Genomic DNA, 24,239 nt, shown 5'->3' on the forward strand with positions numbered 1-24,239 from the left:
GTTCTCCAAGAACTTTCCCTGCTATGTCTGCTCCTCCCTCTTCACTGAGAAGTGAGAGTGGGCGTGTGGACGCTGAGGCCCTGCTCACTCAGAACTCCTCTTCCCGTCCTTCATCTTGGCCTCCTCTTCGATAGGAGGCGGAGGCCAAAAGGCAGTGGTAATGATGCTCATTAGCTAAGGAGGTGTGGGAGCAGGCCCAGAGCTCAGTGAGAGCCAGGGAGTCTTCGGCCGCAACCTACCCTCAGCCCACCTCCACCCACCTGCACCTCCCACCCACCCAGCTGACTCTCCACCTCACACCACCAGCGGGGGAAATGGAAACAGGCTGAAGCTGGGCAGAGAGGAGGCCTTCACCATCCCCTCCCAAATCTGCGCAGTGAAGGCAGCAAGAGCTCCGGGGGTCCTGCTCCCCCCTGGCCCGGCCAGGCTGCGCACGGTGAAGCAGGAAGCAATCTGGGCCAGGATGGAAGCTGAGCGGAGGCGACAGCCCCCAGAGGACCCGTTCTCGCCGCCCGCCTCTCTCCCGGCTCCGCCAGCCGACTTAATTGCGGAGTCCGGATTGATTGGGAATGCAAATGGCAACTGAAATGCAATCTCCACTCCCAGCAGGAGCTGGGGGGAGGGGAAGGAGCAGAACTGGGAGAAGGGACAGGAGGGTGAAGAGGGGAGGGGCCGAGTGTGGGAGCAGGGGCATGGAAAGTGGGCTGGGATGCAGGAGCATGGACGGACAGCTCCCAGACAGTGCTACCACTTGGGGTTCTAAGAACAGGCGCACCCCCCCACACCTCACTACAGCGACCCTGTGGTGGCACCTGAAGCACAGACCCGACGCCTGCCTCCAGCCAGCAACACAGCTCATTGAACCCTCCCTGAGGGCCTCTGAGGTGCAGGTGGGCTGGTAACACGGAAGTGACCCAAAGGACCCTCAGGACAGAACAGAACACCACACGCGCGCACAAGCTGGCAGTCTCAGTGAATCACTGAACGCAGGGCTTTTTCACCAGGCAGGAAGGACGACACAGCCCCTGCCACCACCACCCTCACCCTCAGATAGTAAGGGGTGCTCTGGGCTTGGCTTCCCTGTAGTGTCATGCGTGCTTGTTAACTTACTGCATGCGTGCGTGGTGTGTGTACATGTATCCTCACGTAGCACATGTCCCCCTCTTTGATCACCCAGGCCTGCCCAGCCCTGGAAGCAGACAGCCCTGAGCCCACGTCCACACTCCTCACCCAGGCCAGGCCCCAGAGGAGGCGCTGGGGTGGGGGTGGGGGGCCGAATTTGTGCAACACCAGGCTGAGTGCACCCACACCTCCAACAGGTGTTTGTGGGCTTATCGGCCCATGCAGGCCCATGGGAGAGGGGGAGGGCCACAACTTTCACAGCCTTCCCACCACCCCGCAGGCTGAGCCAGCTAGAGGCGACCCTGTCACACGTAAATGCACTGAGTATTTCAAGGCAGGACATGTGTCACCACACTGTTCTTCACCCTGACCTCTGGGGCTCTTTGTTCTAGAAACCCCAGCCTCACACGTGAATTCTGGTCATGCTGACCACCCCAGGCCTCAGCCATGCGCCCAGCCTAGAGGGCCCAGCCAGCCTCATACTGGCTCGCTTGGGCGTTCTGGCCACACCAGTCTCTCTCTGTAACACACCCTCCTGTAGACATGGAGAGGCAGAGGCCAGAAAAGGGCCACCAGATCCCGGAAACCCTCGCTGTGCCCAGCCTCCGAGTGGGCACAGCACACTAGCTTGGCAGCCAACAGTCCACCTGCGCAGGCACCTGACCCCTGGCTCTTGCCAAAGCTCCCCCTGCAGACTCTGCAGCTCCAGGGTTCCTCAGCCTTCCAGCAGCCTCCCCCTACAGGCTGTCTTTGAGCAAAGACACCCTTGATCGCTCAGTGTCCTTTCCCGGTCCAGGGCCCCATGACAGGTGTGGAGGATCCGCCAGTCAGGGGCTCGGGAAGGATGTGGCACTCTCAGCTAATGCTCTCCTGTGAGGAGTGGAGGTATGCACGGTAAAGCACACTCCGCATCCCCTCGCTGCCTATGCCCCAGGTTACTCCCTGGGGCCGCTGCCCCTTTTCTGGGAGGACTGGAGGTGGGCCAGAGTGCCCTAGCCTGCGCTGAGAGAGGAGCCCTCTCCCAGTTCCTTCTTGCGGAGCCAGCCAGCATGCTGAGAGTAGTTTAGGGTATGAGGTGGCTCTTTGCTGCCCTCCCGTGGCAGAGACTAGGCACAGACAGAGGGACGGTCCCAGCACACTGCTAGGCCAGGAAAGAGGCCCTCTGGGAGGACTTCTCCATGCCAAGGGCTCAGACTGGGCGGGAAGAGGGGGCGCGCTTCCCTCTTACCCCTGCACACACAGAGGCCCAGAAGAGAACCAAACTCAAGGAATCCAGAGGTCCCAGTCTCCAACCCTTGGGCATAGGGCAGGCAGTGCTGACCTGCTTAATGGGGATGGCTCGGCCGCTCCCAATGCTGTCCACCTTGCAATCAGCTGCCTTTCTCTCCCGGTCCACGTCAGCACCCTTCCGAGACTGGAAGAGAAGAGAGAAGGCGTGTTACAGGAGGCACAGGCGTGCTGGGCAGTACTGCCAGCCTGAACCCCAGCCCGCCCTCCTTCCTCCCTCCTCCTGGGCAGGGCCTGGCAGTGGGTGGGCAGGGGCGGCGGGACGGGAAGGAACTGAGACCACGAGTATTCCAACGGGTTTATTCTTACACACGGCACCATACAGAGCAGCACAGGTCACTGAGCCGGGCCCGCCCCTTACAGAAGAGCAAGGACACGAGATACCGAGGGCAGGAGGAGCGCGCAGCCCAGGGGGCCAGGGTGTAAGAGAAGGGAGTGAGGAGAGGTGGATGGTGGGGCCACGGGGGGCTAGTGGCACAGGGCACGACAACCGGGGGCAGAGAGTCCAGAAGTGCACGGGCAGGAGGCCCATCTGCGGCACAGACACCACACAGCACAGTGCCCCGAGCACGCTGCGCGGCCCGTGGGCACCGTGGACGGAGAGAGAGAGAGGAGAGATGCCCAAAGGGGCCCTGCGCCCTGCCAAGCTCTCGGGGCAGAGTCCACCCGAATGCGGATCCTAGGAAACAGGGAGGCCAAAGAGGGGGGAAAGGCAAGCGTTGGTGGCGACTGCGGCGTCCGGAGCAGGAGCAGGTGCGCAGTAGTCCATGCAGGAAGGAGCAGAGGAAGGGAGGGGCAGGAAAGCTCCCCCCGGGAGCAGCCGGGCTGCAGCAGGCGCGTGGACGCCCCCGCCCCGTGGGGCCGCTGTCACGCTGGCGTCACGCTGGCCGGCCGATGGGCGCGGGGTGAGCTCCCTTCTTCTCCATGCAGCGGCCTGGCGCGGCGGAGGCGGCGGGGGCCTCCCCAGGCAGCCCCACAGCCACTGGCTCCAGTGCTCCTAGCCTTCCCTGGGGGTGGGGTTAGTTACAAAGGTTCCTGTGGGTCTCTGGAGAGGGGAGCGCGGCGGCCGCGTCTCATCTGAGAGCAGTCCCAGGCCCGGCCCGCCTCCGGCCCGACAGGGGACAATGTCCAGAGGTGCTGTGTGTCACCACCTGGTCTTCTAATTTGGAAGGAGTTGGAAAGGCCTTTTTGTTGATGAAAAGTTGGAAACAGTGGCACATATCTGCAAATATTGAAAGAATAGAGATTTTGGCAAGTTACACTCAAGCCCCGCACAAGTCGGTCAGCACTGGTGAGGGCAGAGACCCAGGCGCCTGGGGAGAGGCAGGGCAGAGTGCGAGGAGGAGGTGGAGGAGCAGGAGCAGGAGTTGCGGGCAGCAGTGGTGAAAGCTACACTGTGGGTGGATGCCCTGGCCAAGCCGCCCACTCGCTCGCTTACTCGGGAGCCCCTGGCCCCCTTGCCCTCCTGTTCTCCTCAGGCTGCTGGGAGCCCAGGGCACAGGGGGGCACAGGGCTGCCGCCGCAGCGGGGCAGAAAGCACAGCCAAGGGAGCAGGAAGACCAGATGGGAACGGACAACGGAGGGTGCACCACCTAGCAGTCCCACAGCAGCACGTGCCCTGGGCCCCTCCTGTGCTCCATGGCCCGAACCCCAACTCTCTGCCCCTCCAAACCAGTGCGAAGAAGGAGGCGGGACTGCTGCCACCAGGTCCCTGGACAGAAGACACAGTCAGGTGGAATGAAGTGCAGCCTGGCTCAGCTGGGCTGGTATACTGAGGGGCCCCACCCTGAGGACCCCCGGGACTCCAGCGGCCACTCCACACCAGAGGAAGGGGGCAGGGACAAGAGAGACAAGACAAGCAAGTGGAGTGTGGGTGCCTGAGAGAGTCACAAGGGCACCAGCCGCGGCAGAGGCAGGCACGGGAGCAGTGGCGGGCAGCGCATGAGGCGTCCCGCGGGCAGGTGTGACTCTGCGGGAGGGTGACAAGGGGAAGAGTGGGCCCTACAGCGATGACAAGGAAGGGTGCGGTCCCAAGATGACCCACAGAGATGGACACGTCTCGAGATCACCTCAGGGACGACAGTGTAACTGAGGCCATCACGGAGACAATGGAAAGAAGAAGTCGCATGTGAAGATGGAAAGAGTGAAAGGCCCCAGAGGATGGGGACAGGCAGCGAGCTCACGTGAGCAAGGGTGGCAGAGCAGGGTCACCACGGTCCAGGCAGGCAGCAGAGGGCAGGGGTGGGGTGCAGGTGGCGCAGCCAGGTCACAGGTAGGCGGAGGATGGGGACAGGGCAGAGAAAGGGAGGATGCCCCAGGCTGTTACAGCAGGGAGAAAGATGGGGGGCCAAGAATGGTGCTGTGGGAGCAGATGACCGGGGCATGATGTCGGGGGGCAGGCGCCAAGGGCACGTGGTAGTCCCAAGGCAGAGCACCCCAGGGCCCTGCAGCATCAGGAGCAGCAGCAGCAGGTGTGGGGGACAAGCAAGGCTCTGTGCATCTCATGGTATGAACAGAAACAGGAAGGCTGTGGGCTTAGGCAGAGCCAGGGCAGTGTAGCACGCAGTGGTGATGGCAGCACGGTCAGCAGGTGGGCGCAGCAGGCACGTGAGCAGAGCAGGCAGCAGGATGGGTGTGTGGTCAAGGTACAGCAGGAGGGTGCGTAGCCTGGGAGCCCTAGCGGGGCAGTCCCACCAGAGACAGAGGCAAACGGAGTGACACAGAACGACGACTTGCAGAGGAGCTGACGCTCTCCTAAGAATTTACGGCCAGCTCACCCACCTTGGCCTGACCCGAAATTCCCGAAACAGTCCAGCCAAATCCCAGCTAGAAAGCTGGCCTGAGGGTGGGCCCACAGGTCAGAGCAGAATGGAGACACGCCGGGGCTCCGGGGCACCTACATGGGAGGGCTGGTCTCCCTAAGAGGATACCATCGGAGCCCTGGGGCTGCACTCAGGGAGGGCAAGACACTCACAGAACAGAAGTGGGAGGATGAGGTGGTGTGAGGAGCAACAGGGCAGGGTCAGAGACCAAGGTCTCAAGTATGTATTTGAAGCCTTTGCTGCAGACCCGTTTCCTTTCAGCAGCGTGGGGAAACAGAAAAGAGCTGGGCTGAGGCCTGGAGGCCTGGCTCTGGCACTAACTCTGCCAACTAAGCCTTTGTGTAACCCCGGGCCAATCCCCTTCTGGCTTCCAGTCCGCTAGCCGCTGAATAAAAGGAGTTGGGGTGTTAGACTAGACGCATTCCAAGACCCCCTCAGGCTGGCAAAGGAATTCTAAGAGCTCAAGGAGAGAGAGAGGCTTTGTGAACGGGGTATGTGTATGGTGGTGTTGGGGGAGAGCTCTGCCACGGGCTCTGAGGAGTGGTCTGAGAGTGACTGGGTGAGGAGCCTGCTGCCCCGTATGTGTCTGTGTCCATCACGGAGGCATCGCCCTGACCTGGGCTCCGTGGTGCCGGCCATTCCCTTCCTGAGGCAGAGCCTGGGCTAGGCCCGGCCTGTTGAAGGGAGAGCGCTAGGCAGGCCAGGAGGAGGGCAAGTCACGTACCGTGAAGATGTTGGAGCGCCGCTTGGACTGCTTGCGGATGGGTGTGGGGGTGGAGGAGGCAGCGATGGTCTCGATGCGCAGCTCCCTCTGGCTGATGCTGGGGGTGGAGGGGACTGAGGAGGAGTAGTCGCTGAAGGCGCTGCTGCCGCCATTCGTGGCCTACAGACAGAGAGGGCTACTGAGGGCGGCCATGGGTACAGTGCGGGGGCAGGAGGCTGCGGGGGCTTGGTCTGCTCCCTGTAGAGGCCTCAGAGGGACACCGGTGAGCCAGCCTAAGGCTCGGGGTGGCAGAGGGGCTCCTAGCTCCTAAGAAAATCTCGAGAGGAAAGCAAGGTGCAGCCTGGAGGCTGACGAGGCCCTTGTAGGGCAGCTCTGTGCAACAGAGGTGCAGGGTCAGAGGCAAAGGCTCTCTGTCCACGTCCAAGGTGGAGCAGGAAAGCAGGCAGGCTGCAGGGGCTGGGCTCACAGACGGGGCTGGGCTCAGACATGTGCTGATGCCAACAGAGGCAGGAGATCATCCTGACTCCCCAAAGTCAGTGATGTATGTCAGGGATGCAGGAGGCTGGAAGACAAGGCGACGGGCTGGGGGCCAGGCTCAGGTGCTGGCAGACGAGGGCGGCTGCTTTGAGGCAGTGTGTGTGACGGGGAAAGGACAGAGGAAAAGCTGAGGAAGACAGAAGACTTCCCGCTGAGTAAGTCGCAGAATAGGGAAAGGAAGAGAAGGACAGAAAAGACCACAGGAAGAGGGCAACACGCCCGGCAGCAGTCTAGCCTCTGCCGCAGGACCCCGCACACAGAGCGACAGGCTGCCTGTCTGCTCCCTGACTGCTCATGGGGCTTCCAGCTGAGCGGACAGTGTCCTGACCTGGCTGCCTCGCTCTAATCCTAGCACGCATGCGTGCACGCACATGCACACACACACGGAGTGAATACATGTAACACCACCTTCGCGATATCTCCCAAACTCGGGGCACGGCCCTCAGGCAGAGCTGAGCTGCACACACCCTGAACTCTGCTGGCTGCAGGGTGGAGGTGCTCAAAGACAGTGAAGTAAAACTGCATCATTCCTCCTTAATCTCGTGCAAGTGGGAACATTTAGGGAAATCCCTGCCGCCCTCTCAGATGTCCTGCAGGTCCCTGAGAAAGTAGCCAGGCTGGAGTCAGAATGCCAGGTGCTGCCAGGTAAGCCTTGGGAAGACAACAGCCCTTGGCAGAGCTAAGGCCGAGTGCCTGTCATGACCCCTTCTCCGAGCTTGTGTCCACAGCTTCAAACAGAGACGTGAAAGGGGTGGCAAACGCAGTTATGAAAGGACGCACTGGCCCATACACAGGGCCCGAAATAATCAGGCCCAGGAAGCAGACGGGGTCCAAGTGGTATGATTTGAGGAATGCTGGCAAGACCTGGCTCAAATGTAACCACTGCCGGCAACACCACACACTGCACCAAAAGTCATCCACCACTTTGTAGCAAGGACCACCCTTCTATAAACCAGCCCTCACAGGACGGGGGTGAGTGCCTAGTGCTTCACCAGGATGGGTCTGCCGAGTGCCTCCTGCATCACGTGAAGGCAGCACGGAGCATCAGCGAGCAGAGGGAGGAGAGAGGGCTGAGGGAGGAGTAGACGGCCAGGGCTTGGCACTATCCACTTTTGTCAAGGGCTAGTCCTGAGCCTGAAAGCACTCTCATTTTGTACCTTCTGAGTTCCATGGAAAGCAGCTTATGAGACAACTCTAATAATGCTAACTATAGCTAAATTCAAGTTCCCTTAGCTAAAGTGGCTGGAGGAGGAGAACAGGAGAGAGCAGGGGGTGGGAAGCTATAGCAATAAGGGACAGTCAGCATGGGGCTGCAGGTGAGGCCAAGGCCAGTCGTGCAGGCTAAATGGGATTTGAGCCAATGCTTTCAAAAGCATGTGCAAGGATGGGAAACAAGCAGATACAAGGCGGGGGAGGCGGCGGGGACGGGTGCAGGGACGAGGACTTCCGCAGCAGACAGCTAGGTATGGTGTGGACAGAGCCAAGGCAGAGAGGAGGGTGGGCCCACCTGGTTGAGATGCACGGAGGGGATGGAAGCGGCGGACACTGCCGAGTGGCTGGGTGAGTTCGGCAGGGACTTGCAGGGCCCAATGGCCAGCTGCTGCTTCTTCCGCAAGGCTAGGACCTTCTGGGCCACTGCGGAGGACAGTACAGCCAGTTACCTCCTCTGGGGAGAATGGAACAGCCCAGACAAGTGCCTTACCCCAAAACTCAGCCCGACATGCCAGGGAGTCCTCTTGGGGGATGGCCCCCGGCCCTGACTGCCGCAAGCCCTGTGCCAAGTTACCGTCCTGGAAGACGCGCTCCACGTTGAGCCCATAGGTTGCGCAAGTCTCGTAGTAGGTGCAGCGCTTCAGGTCTGTGGAGAGTTTGCGGGCCCTGCTGTCATCAATGACTCGGGGGTTCGCAGCGCTGATGGCATCTGTGGCGGGGGGGCATATGGTCAGAGTGGGTGGGTAACGCACCTGGTGCCGTGGAAGACCCAGCACTAAGAACTCGTGCCTTGTGCCGGCTCTCTCACCAGGACCATGAGTGAAAACCGGCCAGCCCCTCAATGTCTCTGAATCCCCGAGTCCCTGTTATTAACCTCAAAAGATAAAGACTGGATAATCGCTAAGCCCCCTTCCCTCTCTGGGATAATATGGACAGTAGGATTCAGCAGAGGAAAGCTGAGCGTGTGTGGAGCAATGAAGCCTTCAGATACTGGCATCGCAGCAAGGCTGTGTGTCTCCATCAGCACTGGAAAAGGCGTGGTGCAGCACTGAGCCTCTCTCACACCTGCCCACCCTGGTTTTACAGCCATATGCTCCATCTCTGTCCCAGGCGCTTCCCTCTTCTCTGCCATGCCCCCCAGTGCCCCCGCTGAGAGGGCCCAGCCTCACCTTGAGTGCCCACCAGCACCATGGGCACCTCACTGGCGTTGCGGAAGCTGCAGAGCCGCAGGAAGTAGTTGTACACCGTCTGGAAGCTGATCTCATCTTCCAGGCTGAACACAAACACCACGGCGTCGACCCAGGCAGCAAACTACAGGGAGACCAAGCTAAGTTACCACCCTGCCTGGGCACTGAGGAGCTCCCACGAGCAGACCCCATCAGGAGAATCTGGCTCCTGAGCCCTCCCACCCACACTGGGAACCTGGAGGAGGGGCGCCATGACACAGGGGTGTCACCTGGAGCTCAGGGGGACCTCCTTCATCTCGGATGAGCAGCAGGTAACTCTGACCGTCCACCACAATCTCCTTCTTAAACCGCCCCCCTAGGAACAGAGTCCACAGTCAGCGACCAAATGTGCAGAGAGCCAAGGGGACCAGAGAAGACATGGATATGACAGAGGACAGCAAAAAGTCAAGGGCCAGAGAGCCCTCTGCACAGACAAGCTGAAGGGGAGGGAGGGGGCAGAATGACCACCACACTCACCCTCTGGGGACTCCTCCTGAACGTAAGTCCCAGTCAGATAACGATGCACCAGGGCCGACTTCCCACTGGACAGGTTCCCCACAATGCCCTAAAGGGAAGGGGCAAGAGGGCATGGGGGAGATGTGAGGCAAAGGCCAGGAGAGGATGGGAAAGGCAAGCAAGCCCTTGGGAGGAGAGGCAACAGGGCTGAAGGGAGGGAGGGTGGGGGAAAGGCCAGGCAGAGAGAGAGGCAGGGAGGGAACAGCTCCAAGAACGAGGAGAAGCAGCCTCCGGCCCCTCTCCCAGCTCATGCCCTCCTGCCTCCACTCACTCACCACTTTAAGCTCCGGCACAGAGCGACTCAGGGTCCATTCCTGGCTGTTCACAAACGAGTCTGTGGGAGAGCAGCAGTCCCATTAGGACCACGGCAGCATAGACAGACAGCCCTCTCCCCCCGTCAAGTTCGCATATACCTCTGATATCCACCATCATCCCCTTTCCAGGACAAGGCCCAAGGCACTGTTGTCAGTGGGACCCCAGCCTTCAAGGAGCAGCAGGAAAGTTATTTTTGAGTGGAGGAGTCATGACAGTGTTCAGGGAGAGAACTGAGGGATGTGGGTTCAGACCCCCGTCTCAGACCTGTTCCTCATAACCTCACTGCTCCAACAGGGGAGCTAGATCCCAACTTGAGTCACACCCAGCCAGGTGCCCCCAGGGCCTAGGCTTGAGGCCCAGGTTAGGGGCCATCCCAGCTGGTCCCAGCCCAGACCCAAAACTGGCTGGGCACTTGGCAGGGGGGCCGCCTCCTACAGCGAGTAGGAACAGCTCACCCGAAGTAGGGTGGGGCCACCCACCACATTCCTGAGCCTGGGTGAAGAGGGAGGAGCATCTTACTGGCCCTGTTCTTAGAGAGGCAGGTCGAATGGGGTGCTATCTACCCCGCCCCACTCCGCCCTCTCACCCAAGCTCCTCTTAGTGGGAAGGCAGGGCCACCCTTTCTTTCCCAGAGATCTGCCTCCCAGGCTCCCATTCCCTTTCCTGTAGTCCATCCGCAGCACCCCAGAAGCTGCCCCTTGGCTCGGGCAGTGTCTCTGGAAAGAGAAGCCTTCCTCCTCCCCAGGGCCCTCCAGCAGTCAGCCCACTGCCTTCATCCCAGCCTCCAACCCTCTCTGCGTGGACCTGTCCTGGCCAGCGGCCCCTCAGCTGGGCAGGGCTTGCTTCCTATCCCCAGGCTCCCTGTCCGCAACTGCATCATCCCAGGCTGTTTCAAAGGTTAGTTATCCCATGTCACCTGAAGAGGCGGCAGGGGAAAGTGCAGTGTGCCTGGGAGCTAGCAAACGTGAGCTGTAGTCCACCCTAGGCCCACGTGACCGCAGTCCATCCTCTACCACATCAGAGTTTAGAGTCCCATCACCTGCATCCCTTCCCGATCTCACATTCCATGATGCTGGGTGTCAGGGCACCCAGCACTGGCCACTCCCCGCCCCCCCCCCCCACCTTCCCGGCCCTTCTCTGACCCTGCCACAACTCAGACGGTGACTGGGAGCCACGACAAGGACAGCTCATCCCAGGCAAGGCCCCTACTTGGGCCAAGCCCACTAGAGACTACTCCGCACCGACCCCCACCTCGACCAGGTAGGTAATGACTTCGCCACAATGCCCTCAATGCTCTCCTAGACTCCACAGTCCTCCAGAGCACGGTGCCGTTTTCTCCGGCCTCAAGGCGGCGGGCCGCGCTCCTTACCCGGCGACGGCGGCGAGCAGGGCGCCGCGCTCTGCCCACCCAACAGCAGCGGGGCCGCGGCCGCCTGGCGGCTCCACGGCGGCGCGGCGGGCGCGGAGCGGCGGAAGCGGCCGGCCAGCAGCCTCCAGAGTCCAGCGGCGGAGCGCGGGCGGCGCGGTTCGGCGCTCAGCAGGTCGCAGCGGCCGGGCCCGGCGTGCAGCGAGCTGGCGTCGCCGTCGCTGCGGGTGCGCGCGCGCGGCGGCCCGGGCAGGGGCCCCGCCTCGGACTCTGCGCGCCGCACCTCCTGGCCGCGCCGCAGCCGGAAGCTGAAGCTCTTCCTCAGCGCCGAGAGGCCGCGGCGGGGCGAGTCGGTGCGCCGGGCCCCGCGCAGCACCTGCCAGCGCTGGCTGCTCCACAGCGAGGCGCCGCGCAGGAAGCCCGCGCTGCCGGACCGGCCCAGCCCCGCTCCCGGCTCCGCGCCCGGCGCGCCCGCCAGCTCCACGCGGTGCACCTCCAGGAAAGTCATGCTGGCGGGCCGCGGGCGAGCCGGCTCCTCGCGCGGGGCCCGGGCGCGCCGGGGTGGCGCGGGCTCGTCCGGCGCAGGGCCGGGGGCGGCGGGCGGCGGACGACCATCCGACTGGCCACGGCGACCGAGGCGCGGGCGCAGCAGGCCGAGCAGCAGGCTCCGGGCCCCGGCCGGCGGCGGCGCGGAACCAGCGGCGCACTCGCTCCGCGGCCGGGCCGGGGCGCCGTGCAGGTCTAGCGAGTCACAGAGGCTGAGGGCGCGGCGGCAGGCGGCGGGCCGCTCCCCCGGGCAGCTGTCAGCCGGCGGCCAGCCGCGCTCCATGCTCAGGGCCCGGGAGCGGTGGCCAGGCCCATGGCGAGGGGCGCGGGGCTCTGCCCGAGCCGGGCCGCGGCCAGCGCACACGGACTTCTGGCCTCTGGGCCCCAGGTATCGGGCCCTGGGCCCCAGGTATCGGGCTGACCGAGTCCCTCAACTCCTCCACCTCTCAGCCAGCAAGCCCAGACCTGGAGAGGCCAGGAGCCAGCCCAGGAAGGAGAGAGAGGCGGCAAGCCTGGCGTGGAACACCCCGGAACGGCGGCTGGGGAGCCAGCCAGCCGGGGCAGCCCCCGGAGCTCTCAGAGAACAGGAAATTCCAGCCCAGAGCTCCTCCTAGGACTGGGGCAGGTAGGTGAGGAGCTGTCATTAGGAGCAAGACAAGTAATTAACCGTCTGCAGTGACACAACATACCGGGCGCGCTTTGGAGAATGTGGGCTACTGTACCTTCTCTTTGTCCAAAGGAAGAACACATGAGGACAAGAATTCTTAAGAGCCTACATTAGGAGTTGTTATGGATTGAGCTGTCCCCCCAAAATATGTGTTGTAAATCCTAACCTCTATGCCTATGGTTATAATCCCATTTGGGAATGGGTTGTGTTTGTCACGTTTATGAAGCAGGGCTAGTATAGGGTGTATCTTGAGTCAGTCTCTTTTGAGATATAAAAGAGATCAAACAAGTGAGCAGAGAAGAGTTGGGGAAAGAGAGATGCCAAGACACAAGATCTCCAAGGAACCAGGAAGCAGAAGCTGAAGAAACAACGACCTTCCTCCAGGGCTGACAGAGAGAAAAAGCCTTCCCCTAGAGCCGGCACCCTGAATTTGGACTTCTAGCCTCCTAAACTGTGAGAAAATACATTTGTTTGTTAAAGCCACCCACTTGTATTTCTGTTACAGCAGCACTAGATAACTAAGACAGGAGTGAAGAGGAACTTTGTAAATGACTTCAAGCTCATGCTTTCCAGGATAAGGTCTCCTTACGTAGTGAACAATTGAGAAGATTTGCTTCCCATATCCAGAGCCATTCAAGAGGCAAGTCCCATGCCTCTCTGGGCCTCAGTCTCATCTGTAAAATGGGGAGCCTGAATGCGGTGGTGCCACCTTAGATAATCTTCTGCTCAGCCATCCTGAGGCCTGCAAACTTGCTGAGAAGAAGAGCTGCTTGATGCTACTGCAGGCTTCTGTTAATGACTGAGGCATCTTTTCCTTTGGTGATGATAAAGTCCAGAAGATATTCATCTGTCTGGACAGGTTAAGTGCCCTGCCAATGGGCAAGAGAAAATCAAAAGATAACATCTATGAGGAATGACTCACTTCTGAGTCCCAGAGTCTCTGGCTTCTTACTGCTGAGCCTTACCTACTGAGCCTTACCTACTGTCCAGATGTTCTGGCTGGAATCTGACCCTCTCTCTGTAAAGGAGAACACTGCTCTTCCAAGCACAGACGCCCTCCCCATTCAGGACTGTGGGTGGCACCAGCCACTCTGAGTCAATGGCTGGCCTGACAACGGGGCAGGGAGCCCCTGTGTTTGATTTACATTGCACCTGGACCATAAGTCATCTCCTGAGGCCCCGGAGATTCACTAGTTTGCCATAATCTACAAGGTGAGAAATCATGGCTTTCAGCCCCAGGAGTCGATCAGGAGGAATCAGTTTAGGTAGTGACAAGGGATGAGGGGGCTTACATTTCCTTCAAAGAGACAATACTCCCCAAGTTTCTTCCACCTCTAGTCTAACCCAACTCCCAGTGTCCTCTTCAGCTTTAGAATTCCTGCTCCTGGTCAGAAGCTAACTGGTGTCAGAGTGGCACATTCCTGAGGGGGCTGGGGTAGGGGAATGCCTAAGGAAGGCTGGGCCTCTCCATGGAGGTACTCCTGCGGAAATGAGGACTGGAAACGCACAAGTCCCGGTCTGGATCTCCCGGGCCTGGAGAGGCGCCAGGGGGACTTCCTATTTTTCAGGGACTAGTTTTTTTTTAGTTATTAACAGTGGTGAGGTCACTTTTCACTCTCTGGGGTGGGTATTGCCCATGTAATAGATAGTTCAGCAGAAGGCCTTTCCCAGGGTCCTTGAGCAGGCATGGAGACAAGAGCACAGCCCAGGACTCCTGTCTCCCAGCCTCACTGATCTACAGCTAAGAAGGAAATGCTGTCTCTCTGCCTCAACCTCCCTATATGCACACGTATCTGTTCTCTCTCTCTCTCTCTCTCACACACACACACACGCACACACACACACGGAATGACTTTTCCTCCAAAGAATCAGGCCGCTTATTCACAAACCTGATTCTTTGCAAGCCTGAACATGCAGTCTTGGGGACTGAGGGAGGGCAGTGGATAAGATGCCCAACAGGGGCAGGTTGCTTTAAAAGCGCGATGGCCTCCAATGATGAGGCTCCAGCCTCCTGTGGGCTGGGCCCTCCTTCCTCTGCAGGCTGCTCTGGGTGGGAGCACAGCATAAGGGGGTAGAAAGGAAAAGGGCCCCAGCCCCAGCCATGCCGGCACGCACACACACACAGGGTCCTGGGGAAGGCAGGCAGCAGTGCCTACCTCAGAGGACATACCTGCAGAATCAGTCCAGGCAGAAACCTCAGCCTGGGTCAGTTCTCACACTTGAAACATCTTCCTCTTCCTCATGTGGCTGCCTCCTTCTTCCAACCCCCCTTTTCCCAGAAACCTTTTCTGACCCAGAGAAACTAGACAAGGAAGGGCAGCTGTTCAAATACAAATGTCCCAGGACATCGAGTCAATCAGAGACCCCAAAAGGAGAACAGCCACAGGCACACACCTCTTCCTCTGGCATCAGCCCCAGGTGAGGGGCTAGGTCTCTGTTCTGTCTTATGAGATTCTGCTCCAAGAACCTGCAGCAAACACAGCAGCACACTACACAGCCCTCACCTACTGGCCTGAGAGAAATTAGGGAGCTAAGGAGCCTGGGAGCCTGGGGCCACATACATGGCTGTACAACTCCATAAAAGCCACCTCTCTGGCAGCTCCATGTGTCTGAAGGCCATCAGAAGCATCAGGCCAAATCTGTCACTCAGGGGCTGAGAGACTGTGGAAGTTACCAGGGGATTATTGTCGTTGTTAGCTGCCGTCAAGTCAGCTCTGACTCATGGTGACCCCATGTACAACAGAGGGAAATGCTGTCTGGTCCTGCACCAATTCCATGATTGTTGGTATGCTCCAGTCCATTGCTGCAGCTACTGTGTAGTTTGAGTGCCTCCCAACCTACGGGGCTCAACTTCCATCGCTATACCGGCAGTACTCTGTTGTGTTCCATAAGGCTTTTGTTGGCTGACTTTCAGAAGCAGATCACCAGGCCCTTCTTCCTAGTTTGTCTCAGTCTGGAAGCTCCACTGAAACTTGTCTACCATTGGTGACCCTGCTAGTATTGAAATACTGGTGACAATGGCTTCCAGCATCATAGTAACAGGTAAGCCACCAGAGTATTACAAGCTGACAGACAGGTGGTAGACAAGGGAGACTGCAGTCCACACTCTGGGCCGGGGTGAACGTGTTCCTCCCGAGGGCCGGAAGTGCAGCAGATGGGCACCAAAGAGCCCTTCTGCTCTGCATGCTGGAAGTCAGAAGGCGAGAGACCCAACAGCTCTAGACAGACCTGATTCTGGGTGAGTTTAAACAGCTGCTTACATCATGCTGGCCTCAAATGCCCTGCCCTGGGAGAGTGGTGTACTGTGTGCCTATGTGTTAGGGGCAGGGGACACACAACTAACCTGCATCAGGGGTGTTAGGATGGAAGGGAGACAGCCGCAAAGGAGGAATCTGTGAGACACTGCACAGAGGAAGTCAGTGCTACGGAAGAGGAAAGGGCAGCCTCTGCCCCTTCATGCCTTGTACCTGGCCTCCACTCACATATCTGCCAGTTGATCAACTGGTAAGTATTGAGACGTGCCCAGCTAAGGCCACACAACCTACAGGGAATTGGTGAGCATACTCCTTCTCAGAGATGAAGAACAACTAACCTTCTCCCAAAAGCCAAGGGTCATGGGTGGCTTGGGAGGGTTGGCGGGGTGCTGTCACCTGGCCTTCCAACGTCACCCGGGCTCTTCTTGTCCACAAGGTGGCAGCAGAACATCTCCAGCAGCCAAGGTGGCCAAAAGGGCTCCGAGGAGGAAGCTGGCAGATTCCAGCAGCAACCCTTAAGGACCCTCAGGTTGCCCAAGACCTTGGTCACTGAGCTTGAGGGAGACGGTAAAGCCAAACTCAGTTTTGCCCCAAGGGTTGGCTGGTTCTCTACTAAGTTCTGTTCACTTTGTACAGGTCTCCAGGTTGGGGATTAGGGAAGCAAGGAGAGGAGGGGAGGAAGGGTCTTTGGGCTGCCTTCCCACCTCAGGTCCCTGAGTCCCCCACTAGCTGGCTGCAGGGCACAGTCCTCTTTACAAGCCTCAGGCTTGTCCACTGAGAGCACCAGTCTCCAGCAGCAGCAGCAGCAATTAGCCAGTAAATTCTATCCCCTAACCTATGCTACACCCAGCATGCCCCACCTTAATAAATGGCTTATTGTCAGCTACCTAGTTGCTCAGACCAAAAACCTAACAGGCCTTCTCCTCAATTCCAATCCTGATTCCCTCGGTCTCTCCACTCCCCCACCTCTAGTCTACTAGTTAGTACTGTTGGCTCCACCTCCTGAGTACATCCCAAACCCACCCTCTTCCCACCACCTCCTTTGTACAACACCAAGACAACCCATCGCAGTCCCCAGCCTCAACTCCTAACACTGGCTTCCTAACAGGTTCCAGGCTACCACCTCACCCCACCCCACCCCACCCCACCCCACCCCACCCTGCCACCATCAATCTATCTTCTTAACAAGGCAAGAGTGACTTTAAAACCACAATCAGCTCATCCCTTACCAGCCAAGGACATGAAGTTTTGGGGTGGAATGTTACGGATTGATTTGTATCCCCCAAAAATGTGAATCAACTTGGCTAGGCCATGATTCCCAATACTGTGTGGTTGTCCACCATTTTGAAATCTGATGTGATTATGCTATGTGTTATAAATCCTAACCTCTATAACGTTAATGGAAACCCTGGTGGCACAGTGGTTAAGAGTTCGGCTGCTAACCATAAGGTCGGCAGTTCAAATCCACCAGGCGCTCCTTGGAAACCCTATGGGGCAGTTCTACCCTGTCATATAGGGTCACTATGAGTTAGAATTGAATAGACTCAACGGCAATTTTTTTTTTTAATGATGTTAATGAGGCAGGATTAGCGGCAGTTATGTAAATAAGGCAAGACTCATCAATTAGGTTGTATCTTGAGTCAATTTCTTTTGAGATATAAAAGAGAAAATTGAGCAGAGAGAAGGGGGACCTCCTATCATCAAGAAGGAAGAGCCAGGAGTGGAATGTGTCCTTTGGACCTGGGGTCCCTGTGCTGAAAAACTCCTAGACCCGGGGGAAGATTGATGACAAGGCCCTTCCCCCAGAGCCGACAGAGAGATAAAGTCTTTCTCCAGGGCTGATATCCTGAATTCAGACTTCTAGCCTCCTAGACTGTAAGAGACTAAATTTCTCTTTGTTAAAAGCCACCCACTGTGGTGTTCCTGTTATAGTAGCACTAGATAACTACCACAGAATTTCCACTTGACACAGAAGTACACCCAAGCTCCTTATCCTATGATGGTCCATACGAGTCTCCTGTGACTCTCCCCACGACCCACTGCAATCTGCCCACAAAGCTGTAAGCAGGCCAAGCTGCTGCCCACCTAAGCCCTCTGCACTCGTCTGACCTGCCTGACACCACTCAGATCTCAGTAGCCTCAGCACCACCTCCACAGGAGGCCTCTCTGCCCGTGTGGGGCCCAGCGCTCTGCCACAAGCTCCGCACTCAGGAGCACTCCCCACCAGAGCCCACCTGGCAAGCAGAAGGCTTGCAACTGGTGTCTGTGAATGAGCACCTCTCCTGAGAAAGGTCATGGTGCCGGACTTTTGTCCTCCTATGCGGAGGGACACAGGCTTAAAGGAGATGGTTCCTGGCTGGGACAGCCTGCTGAGATCAGTCACCAGCAAAATAAGCTGAGGGACATGTGGTGCACTAGTCAGGCACAGGCTCCAAATTAAGACTTCAGACTTGGCCTCTGCCCTGCCAGCTGTGTGACCGGCAGCCACCGCCCAGGTCTCATGAGGTCCTGTCAGAGGAGCCCCTCCCAGCTGCAGTGGTCATGGGGTTAGCGCTGTGACTGGGAGGGCTGCACGAGCCCATGGTGGGGATGAGTAAGACAACCACATGGACACAGAACCAGCTTTCCTCAAATCAGAACTCTGGCAGGTGCCGTGGGTCTAGGGCCCCAGCTTGGGCTGTCGACGACTATGCTGGCCCCACCGCCCCCTTTCCCAGACCTCAGAGCTAGGGTGGACTGCAGAACCTGAAGGCCCATCTTGGATCATGCTTCTCTCCGAAAATCTGATCAAAGTCATGAGCTCTCTATAGAAAAAAATCTGCACACACATGGGTTTCTTTCAGGAGGCTCCTGGTCTGCTCACTCCCCGTATGGATCCCAGGCTAAGAACTCACACTCTCTTCCACCTCTCATTTCACAGCTAAGGTCATGCATGCCCAGAGCTGGGACAGGACTTGCCCAAGGCCAGTCAGGGCAGAACCCGGATGGGGTGCAGGGCCGTGGACCCCCAGGTCGCTGCTCAGTCACCATGTGCCTTGCCCCGCAGCATCATTCTGTGAGCACTTACTAAGTCCAGGCACTACCTAGGGTGCTGGGACACAGCCCAGAGCACACAAAAGCCCCCCACCCCCGCCAGGTGGCACAGATACTCAGAACTCTTGCGCTGGCTCCCAAGGACTCGTGGTTACGCCTGGCACAGAAGGCACTCACCTCCTCTGGACCTTCTGATGGCTGCTCTATGGATCCTGGGAATACTGCCCTGTTTACCAAGTCCCGGGTGTCAGAGCCTCTCAGTGGGTTGGGTGGGGGTGGGGGTAGGGGTGGGGGTGGGGGCAGCCGGGGCAGGGCACTGAGGACAGGAAATAAAGACACACTGTCTGGAGCAGCACAGAACCACCCAAGTCCAGAAATGACTTTTAGGAGCAGACCAAGCTATTTGACAGCCATGGCTTGGCTTTTCTTTTTTCCCTGAATTCTGCCAATGAACTCTCTGCTAGGCGCCACAGCAGGCTCTGGAGACAGACGTGGACCAGACACGGGCCCACCCAGCAGAGTCCCCCGCCAGCCTCCTGACCATGTGCCCCCGGAGGTGACCTAGACGCTACTCTGTCCTCTGCCCAGACTAAGTACAAGCAACGCGCCCCCAGAACCACAGGCCAGGGCCAAGAACTATGAGGGATGCGGGCTAAGCAACGTCATTCACACCTCACGCTGACCCCGAAGGGCGGTGGTGGTCTGGGGCCGCAACCTCCCAGGCTACGGGGGGGGGCCTGGGGTCAGAATGTAACGTAAGATCACACTCCTGATCACACTGCCTTCCGGGCACAGTTCTGACATGTTTTCTGCATTTCACACGTTTGTAAATTGTGTTATCTTTCTCCAAAACTGAACACACAGTCCAGCTTAAGTCAAATGAGCCAAAAATCTGCTTCTTTCAGCCGAATGGGTTTCTCACATGCGCTCAATTCACGAGATCTTCCTTATCAGTGGTGTCAGCACTTTCATTTATCTCGTCTTGTTTTTTACAAAGATCAAATATTTGGATGTGGGGAAAATGCAGTAGAGCATCCAGACAGGTACACGTTCTGCAGCACCAAGCTGGAGGGCTGCGGGGCTAGGTGGCAGGCAGTTGCTGCTGCCAAGTTCGGCAGGGCTAATGTGGGCTCAAGCTCAGACGCACAGACACAGGGCCTCAGAAAGAGCCAGGGTGGGGCTGAGGCACCCTGCACACTGTAAACAAGAGATGCATGGAGTCTGAGTTTCATGTACGCAAGTTTCAAAGCACTTGTATTCCCATTACAGACTTTCAAAGTGGGGCAGGTAACTCTCCCGGGGTGGAGGCCTGTGTTCAGACCTAGGGCCCACCTGATTCTCACAGCCAAAATTGTCCCCTGCCCCAAGCATCAACACTCAGGCTGTATCCTCAGAGGCTGTTGACGGGCTCCATGTAGAAGGGAAATGCAGACCTCTGGGGTAAAGCTGGGCCGAGACACACGTCACCAGGCAGGGGTAGAGGGGCACACCTCAGTTTGAGGCCTTCTCAGTCTGTCCTTGCCACCATGGCTGCAGGCATACCCCGCAGCCACCACAGAGCCCTGACCACCACCTCCTTTCTCAACATGCAGAGCAAATCCTATCTTTGCTGGACAAGTGACTGTTTAACACATCCTCCCTTGTCCAACAGGACAGGACTTAGTGGCACACACTGGCTGGTGGGGCGCAGAGCAGCCCTAAACACAGACCACAGCCCCCGGGGACTGCACAGACAGCAAGGCCACCTGTGGTGCCCTACATACCCCACCTGAAGCAGCAGCCATGTGACACACCACAGGTCACTCAATTACAACAGCGACTCACTGAACACGACGGGCACTACTCTGAGCCCTCTGCACATACTGACCCACTGGATCCTCAAAATAACCCTTTGAGAAAGGTACTATTATTCTCCCCATTTTACAGATGAGGAAGCTGAGGCACAGAGGTCAAGTAACTTGCCTAAGGTCCCCTAGCCAGCAGCTGGTTAAAGTTGGGTCTGGGCCCCGGCCATCCAGCCAGAGCCTTTGGCCTCCTGTCCTCTCTGTGGCTTCTCTAACCTGGAAAGATTCTGGTGACAAGCAGCCCCCCATCTCAGCCCACAAAGCTTCCTCTCCTCCCCTCCTGGTGCCCCCATCAGAACAGCCTGGCCTCAGCTCTCCTGCAGTGGGCCTCCTTCCCTGAGGCTCCTCCTCCTGGACCTCCCAGACAGCTCCCAGCCATGCAGGCCTGGATCTGGCAAGGTGTGAATGACTGATAGGGGCTGAAAGAGCTGTCCCTCCCAGGAACAGTGCTGTTTACAAAGGAGGAGGCACTGTGGTGACACGGAGAGGTGGGCCTTCAAAGAGTGTGTGCAGCAGGCAAAGGGGGGCCAAGCCCAACACCCTGTCTGGGAAGACAGGAAAGAGTATGTACAGACTCCATCTTCCTTGAACTTCGATGCTTTCTTCCCTAGAAGAGGATGGGCTTTCTGGCACAGGGATCTTGGCCAGTTCATCACTGATGCCAACCCTACCTGGGATCCTCCCCACCCCCTGGTGGGTCTCCTCACCCACCCTATGGGCCACTCAGGGCTCAACCATTGCCTACACCCAAGAGGACACAGGCTGACCTGCCAAGCCTAGACGCAGCATTGCCCAAACTCTGCACAGAAAGCCGAAGGGCAGACCGTCTTGGGCTCAGGGCTGCCCCAAAGCTGCCTCAGCTTTGCAATTTTCCTTTTAAATACCCCGTAAGTGTTCCCAGGAAGCCCTGGTGGTGTAGGGGTTAAGAGCTACGGCTGGTAATCAAAAGGTTGGCAGTTTGAAACCACCAGGGGCTCTTTGGAAAATCTATGGGGCAGGTGTACCCTGTCCTATAGGGTCACTCTGAGTCGGAATCGACTCAACAGCCAATGGGTGTGTGTGGTGTGTAAGTGTTCCGAACCCCCTGGTTCTCTCACATCACAGAACAGCTGAGCAGTGGAATCTGAACCCTGCACATTTGGGGGCTACATTTTAGATTTTCATTTTAATCCTACTTCTTATCTGTCTCCAGCCTGATTACTTCTTGCCTGGTAAGCCCACCAGCTCTCAGCGTCACGCAACCCTGGCCACAGCTATGAGGGCCTCCAAGCGCCTCAACATCATGGAAGAAGCCCTGTACCAGAAGGAGGAAACCAGGACTCTGTGTTCAGGGCTAACTGGTCTTCCTTTCTCTAGGTTACAGAGCTAGGGGTCTCTGTGCAGCCACTATCCTCTGGGAACTTTTGCTCTGAGGCCAAAGGCAGAGTCAGAGCCAGCCAAGAGGCACCTGACAGGGCCCCGCCTCAGAAAACGAGGCCAGGGCCCCAGGCCTGCCCAGTAGCCACTCTGTGCACCTGCCTCCGGGCAGGCTGAGATGGCTGAAGACACAGTGCAGACAGGTCTCCTCCCAGCTCCTCTCCACCCTCACACACCCAGCTGTCCTGCCTGTGCATGCCTTCCAGCATGCTCTGGCTTCCCTGAAGGCCCTGATCACCACGCCCCCTCCTCCTTGAAGCCAGCGATATTACCACCTACCCCCTATCCCACCATCCCTGTCACCACCCTCCAGACACTTGCCGAGCAAGGCTCTGAGCCAGGCAGCATGCAAGGCTTGGTGCGAGGGGCAGAGGAAGACCACCTCCCCCAGCTTGTTAGTGGAGTGTGCACAGAGACGGAGTGAATAAGAGGAGGGTCTGCTGGACCATGAGGAAGAAAGAGGCCAGAAGGAATATGCAAGGCTCATCAGACCTAAGGATGGGAGAGAAAGGATCAATGGACGCCACTATGTGAAAAATCCTGAACAACAAAAAATGTTAAAACCAAGGATAAACGTAACTAAAGAGAAATCAACAGCCTGAAAAAAGATCCGTACCTGTGCCAATGGGTATTATCATTAATATATAAAAAGTTCATACACACTGCTTAAAAAAATAAAGTCTCTAAATGAGGGATTTAAACAGCTAATAAACATGGAAAGGAGTCCCTGGTAGTGCAGCACACTCAGCTGCTCACTGAAAGGTGGGAAGCTCGAGTCCACCCAGAGGCACCTCAGAAGAAAGGCCTGGGGATCCACTTCCAAAAAACCTGCCCCTGAAAACCCTACGGAGCAGAGTTCTACTCTGACACACACACGGTGTCGCTGTGAGTCGGAGTCGACTCCACAGGAACTTTTTTTTTTTTTTTAACATAAAAAACCATTCACTTGTTTTTGGTACTCGAAGAACCACAAATTAAAACAAAAAAGAATACTATTTCCCACGTACCACAGCTGTAGAGTTTTGGCTGTTTTAAGGCGTCTGCCCCTAACGCAGGGGAGGATGCGGGGAAGTAGGTCCCTAGGTCCCTGCTACTGGGTCACTGGCCAGCTGCTTCTGGCCGGGGAGCAACTGAGCCATACGTGGGAGGGGAAAGAGCCTTCGCCACGTGACAATTTTACCACAGTGATTCCCAAGAAAACAACCTGAAGTGGAGGTGAAGATTTGGGCTCAGAGAAATGTCCAACACCATGGAAGTGAGGAAGGAAATTATTATAGATCCAAGGGGTGGAATATTACCCAACCATTTAAAATAATGTTTGCAAAGACTTTTTTTTTACTTCACAAAGGTGGAAACCCTCAGGATATTTTTTCTTAAAAAACAAGATACTGTATGTAACATGTTGAGCCCCTGTAAAAAATGCAGGGGGGAAAAAAGGAAGCATCAAATGCTAACAGCAGCTGACTGCCTCTGGTTAGGAGAATCGAAGATTTTTGTCTGCTTCTTTGTTTTTCTGAAAAATATTTATTTCACTATATTTTCTGAGACATTTACAACATACATTACTTTTATGAAAATAAAAATAAAAGAAGCCAAAAAATGTTCCAGGCTAGCAGAAGACTGGTCCAAAGACGGGGAAGCTGAGTGGAGGGCAAGGCTGTCCTCAGTGGGCCTCCTCCTCCCAGCCCGGGCAGGGATCCCCACGGAGTTGCCCACCTTGGCAAACATGTTTTTAACAAGGATTCACAAGAATTCTCAGACTATGGGTGTGACACAAAAGAAGCAGTGGGTGAGACCGACTAGTCAATAAATACATGCTTTGCCGACCCTTCTACTTTATTTTAGTATAAAAAAGCACATCACCGCACACTCAAAAACCTGCTCACTTGGTCCCGTGCCCTCTTCCTGCTGTGGCATCCCTCCCTTTCCTTCACAATGAAGCTTGCCTTGACAAACTTCTACCATTTCACCAAGGCTGCTCTAGCCTGGTTGCCACAGCCAGCTGACCTGGTGACTGGGAGCTGTTGGGGGCACCCTTGTCAGTGGGGGCAGCACACACGCTCTCCTACCTCCTGTCAGCTTCCTGAGACCTCTGAGTATGCCCCCTCCATCAGTCACTCACCACTCCCCTGCTGATGGGCATGTGGCCACTTCCTTTTCTTAATTGTGGTACAAATACACGTATCAAAACATTTGCTGTTTCAACATTTTTATGTGTACAATTCAGTGACGTTAACTGCATTCACCATGTTGTGCGACCATCAATTATCTATTTCTAGATTTTTTATCACCCCCAAGAGGCACTTAGTACCCCTTTAGCAATGACTCTCCATTTTCTCCTCCTGCCAGCCC

The 24,239-nt window shown here is 57.3% G+C and overlaps 1 protein-coding gene across 6 annotated transcripts in view; it reads right to left on the reverse strand.

The window, feature by feature from the left end:
- AGAP3 (ArfGAP with GTPase domain, ankyrin repeat and PH domain 3) overlaps positions 1–24,239 on the reverse strand; it is a 93,209-nt gene that overhangs the window by 19,234 nt on the left and 49,736 nt on the right. For 3 of the 6 annotated variants that reach the window (XM_049861893.1, XM_049861895.1, XM_049861894.1), the window contains exons 2-9: positions 9,722–9,780; positions 9,408–9,495; positions 9,161–9,246; positions 8,874–9,015; positions 8,279–8,413; positions 8,000–8,127; positions 5,956–6,114; positions 2,444–2,536 (exon numbers count right to left, since the gene is read on the reverse strand). In XM_049861893.1, coding sequence (XP_049717850.1) covers positions 2,444–2,536; positions 5,956–6,114; positions 8,000–8,127; positions 8,279–8,413; positions 8,874–9,015; positions 9,161–9,246; positions 9,408–9,495; positions 9,722–9,780 — 890 coding nt within the window. The other 3 variants (XM_049861896.1, XM_049861897.1, XM_049861898.1) reach the window with 3 other exon arrangements.

Source organism: Elephas maximus, chromosome 20, assembly GCF_024166365.1.
Source record: "Elephas maximus indicus isolate mEleMax1 chromosome 20, mEleMax1 primary haplotype, whole genome shotgun sequence".
Taxonomy (NCBI): Eukaryota; Metazoa; Chordata; class Mammalia; order Proboscidea; family Elephantidae; genus Elephas; species Elephas maximus.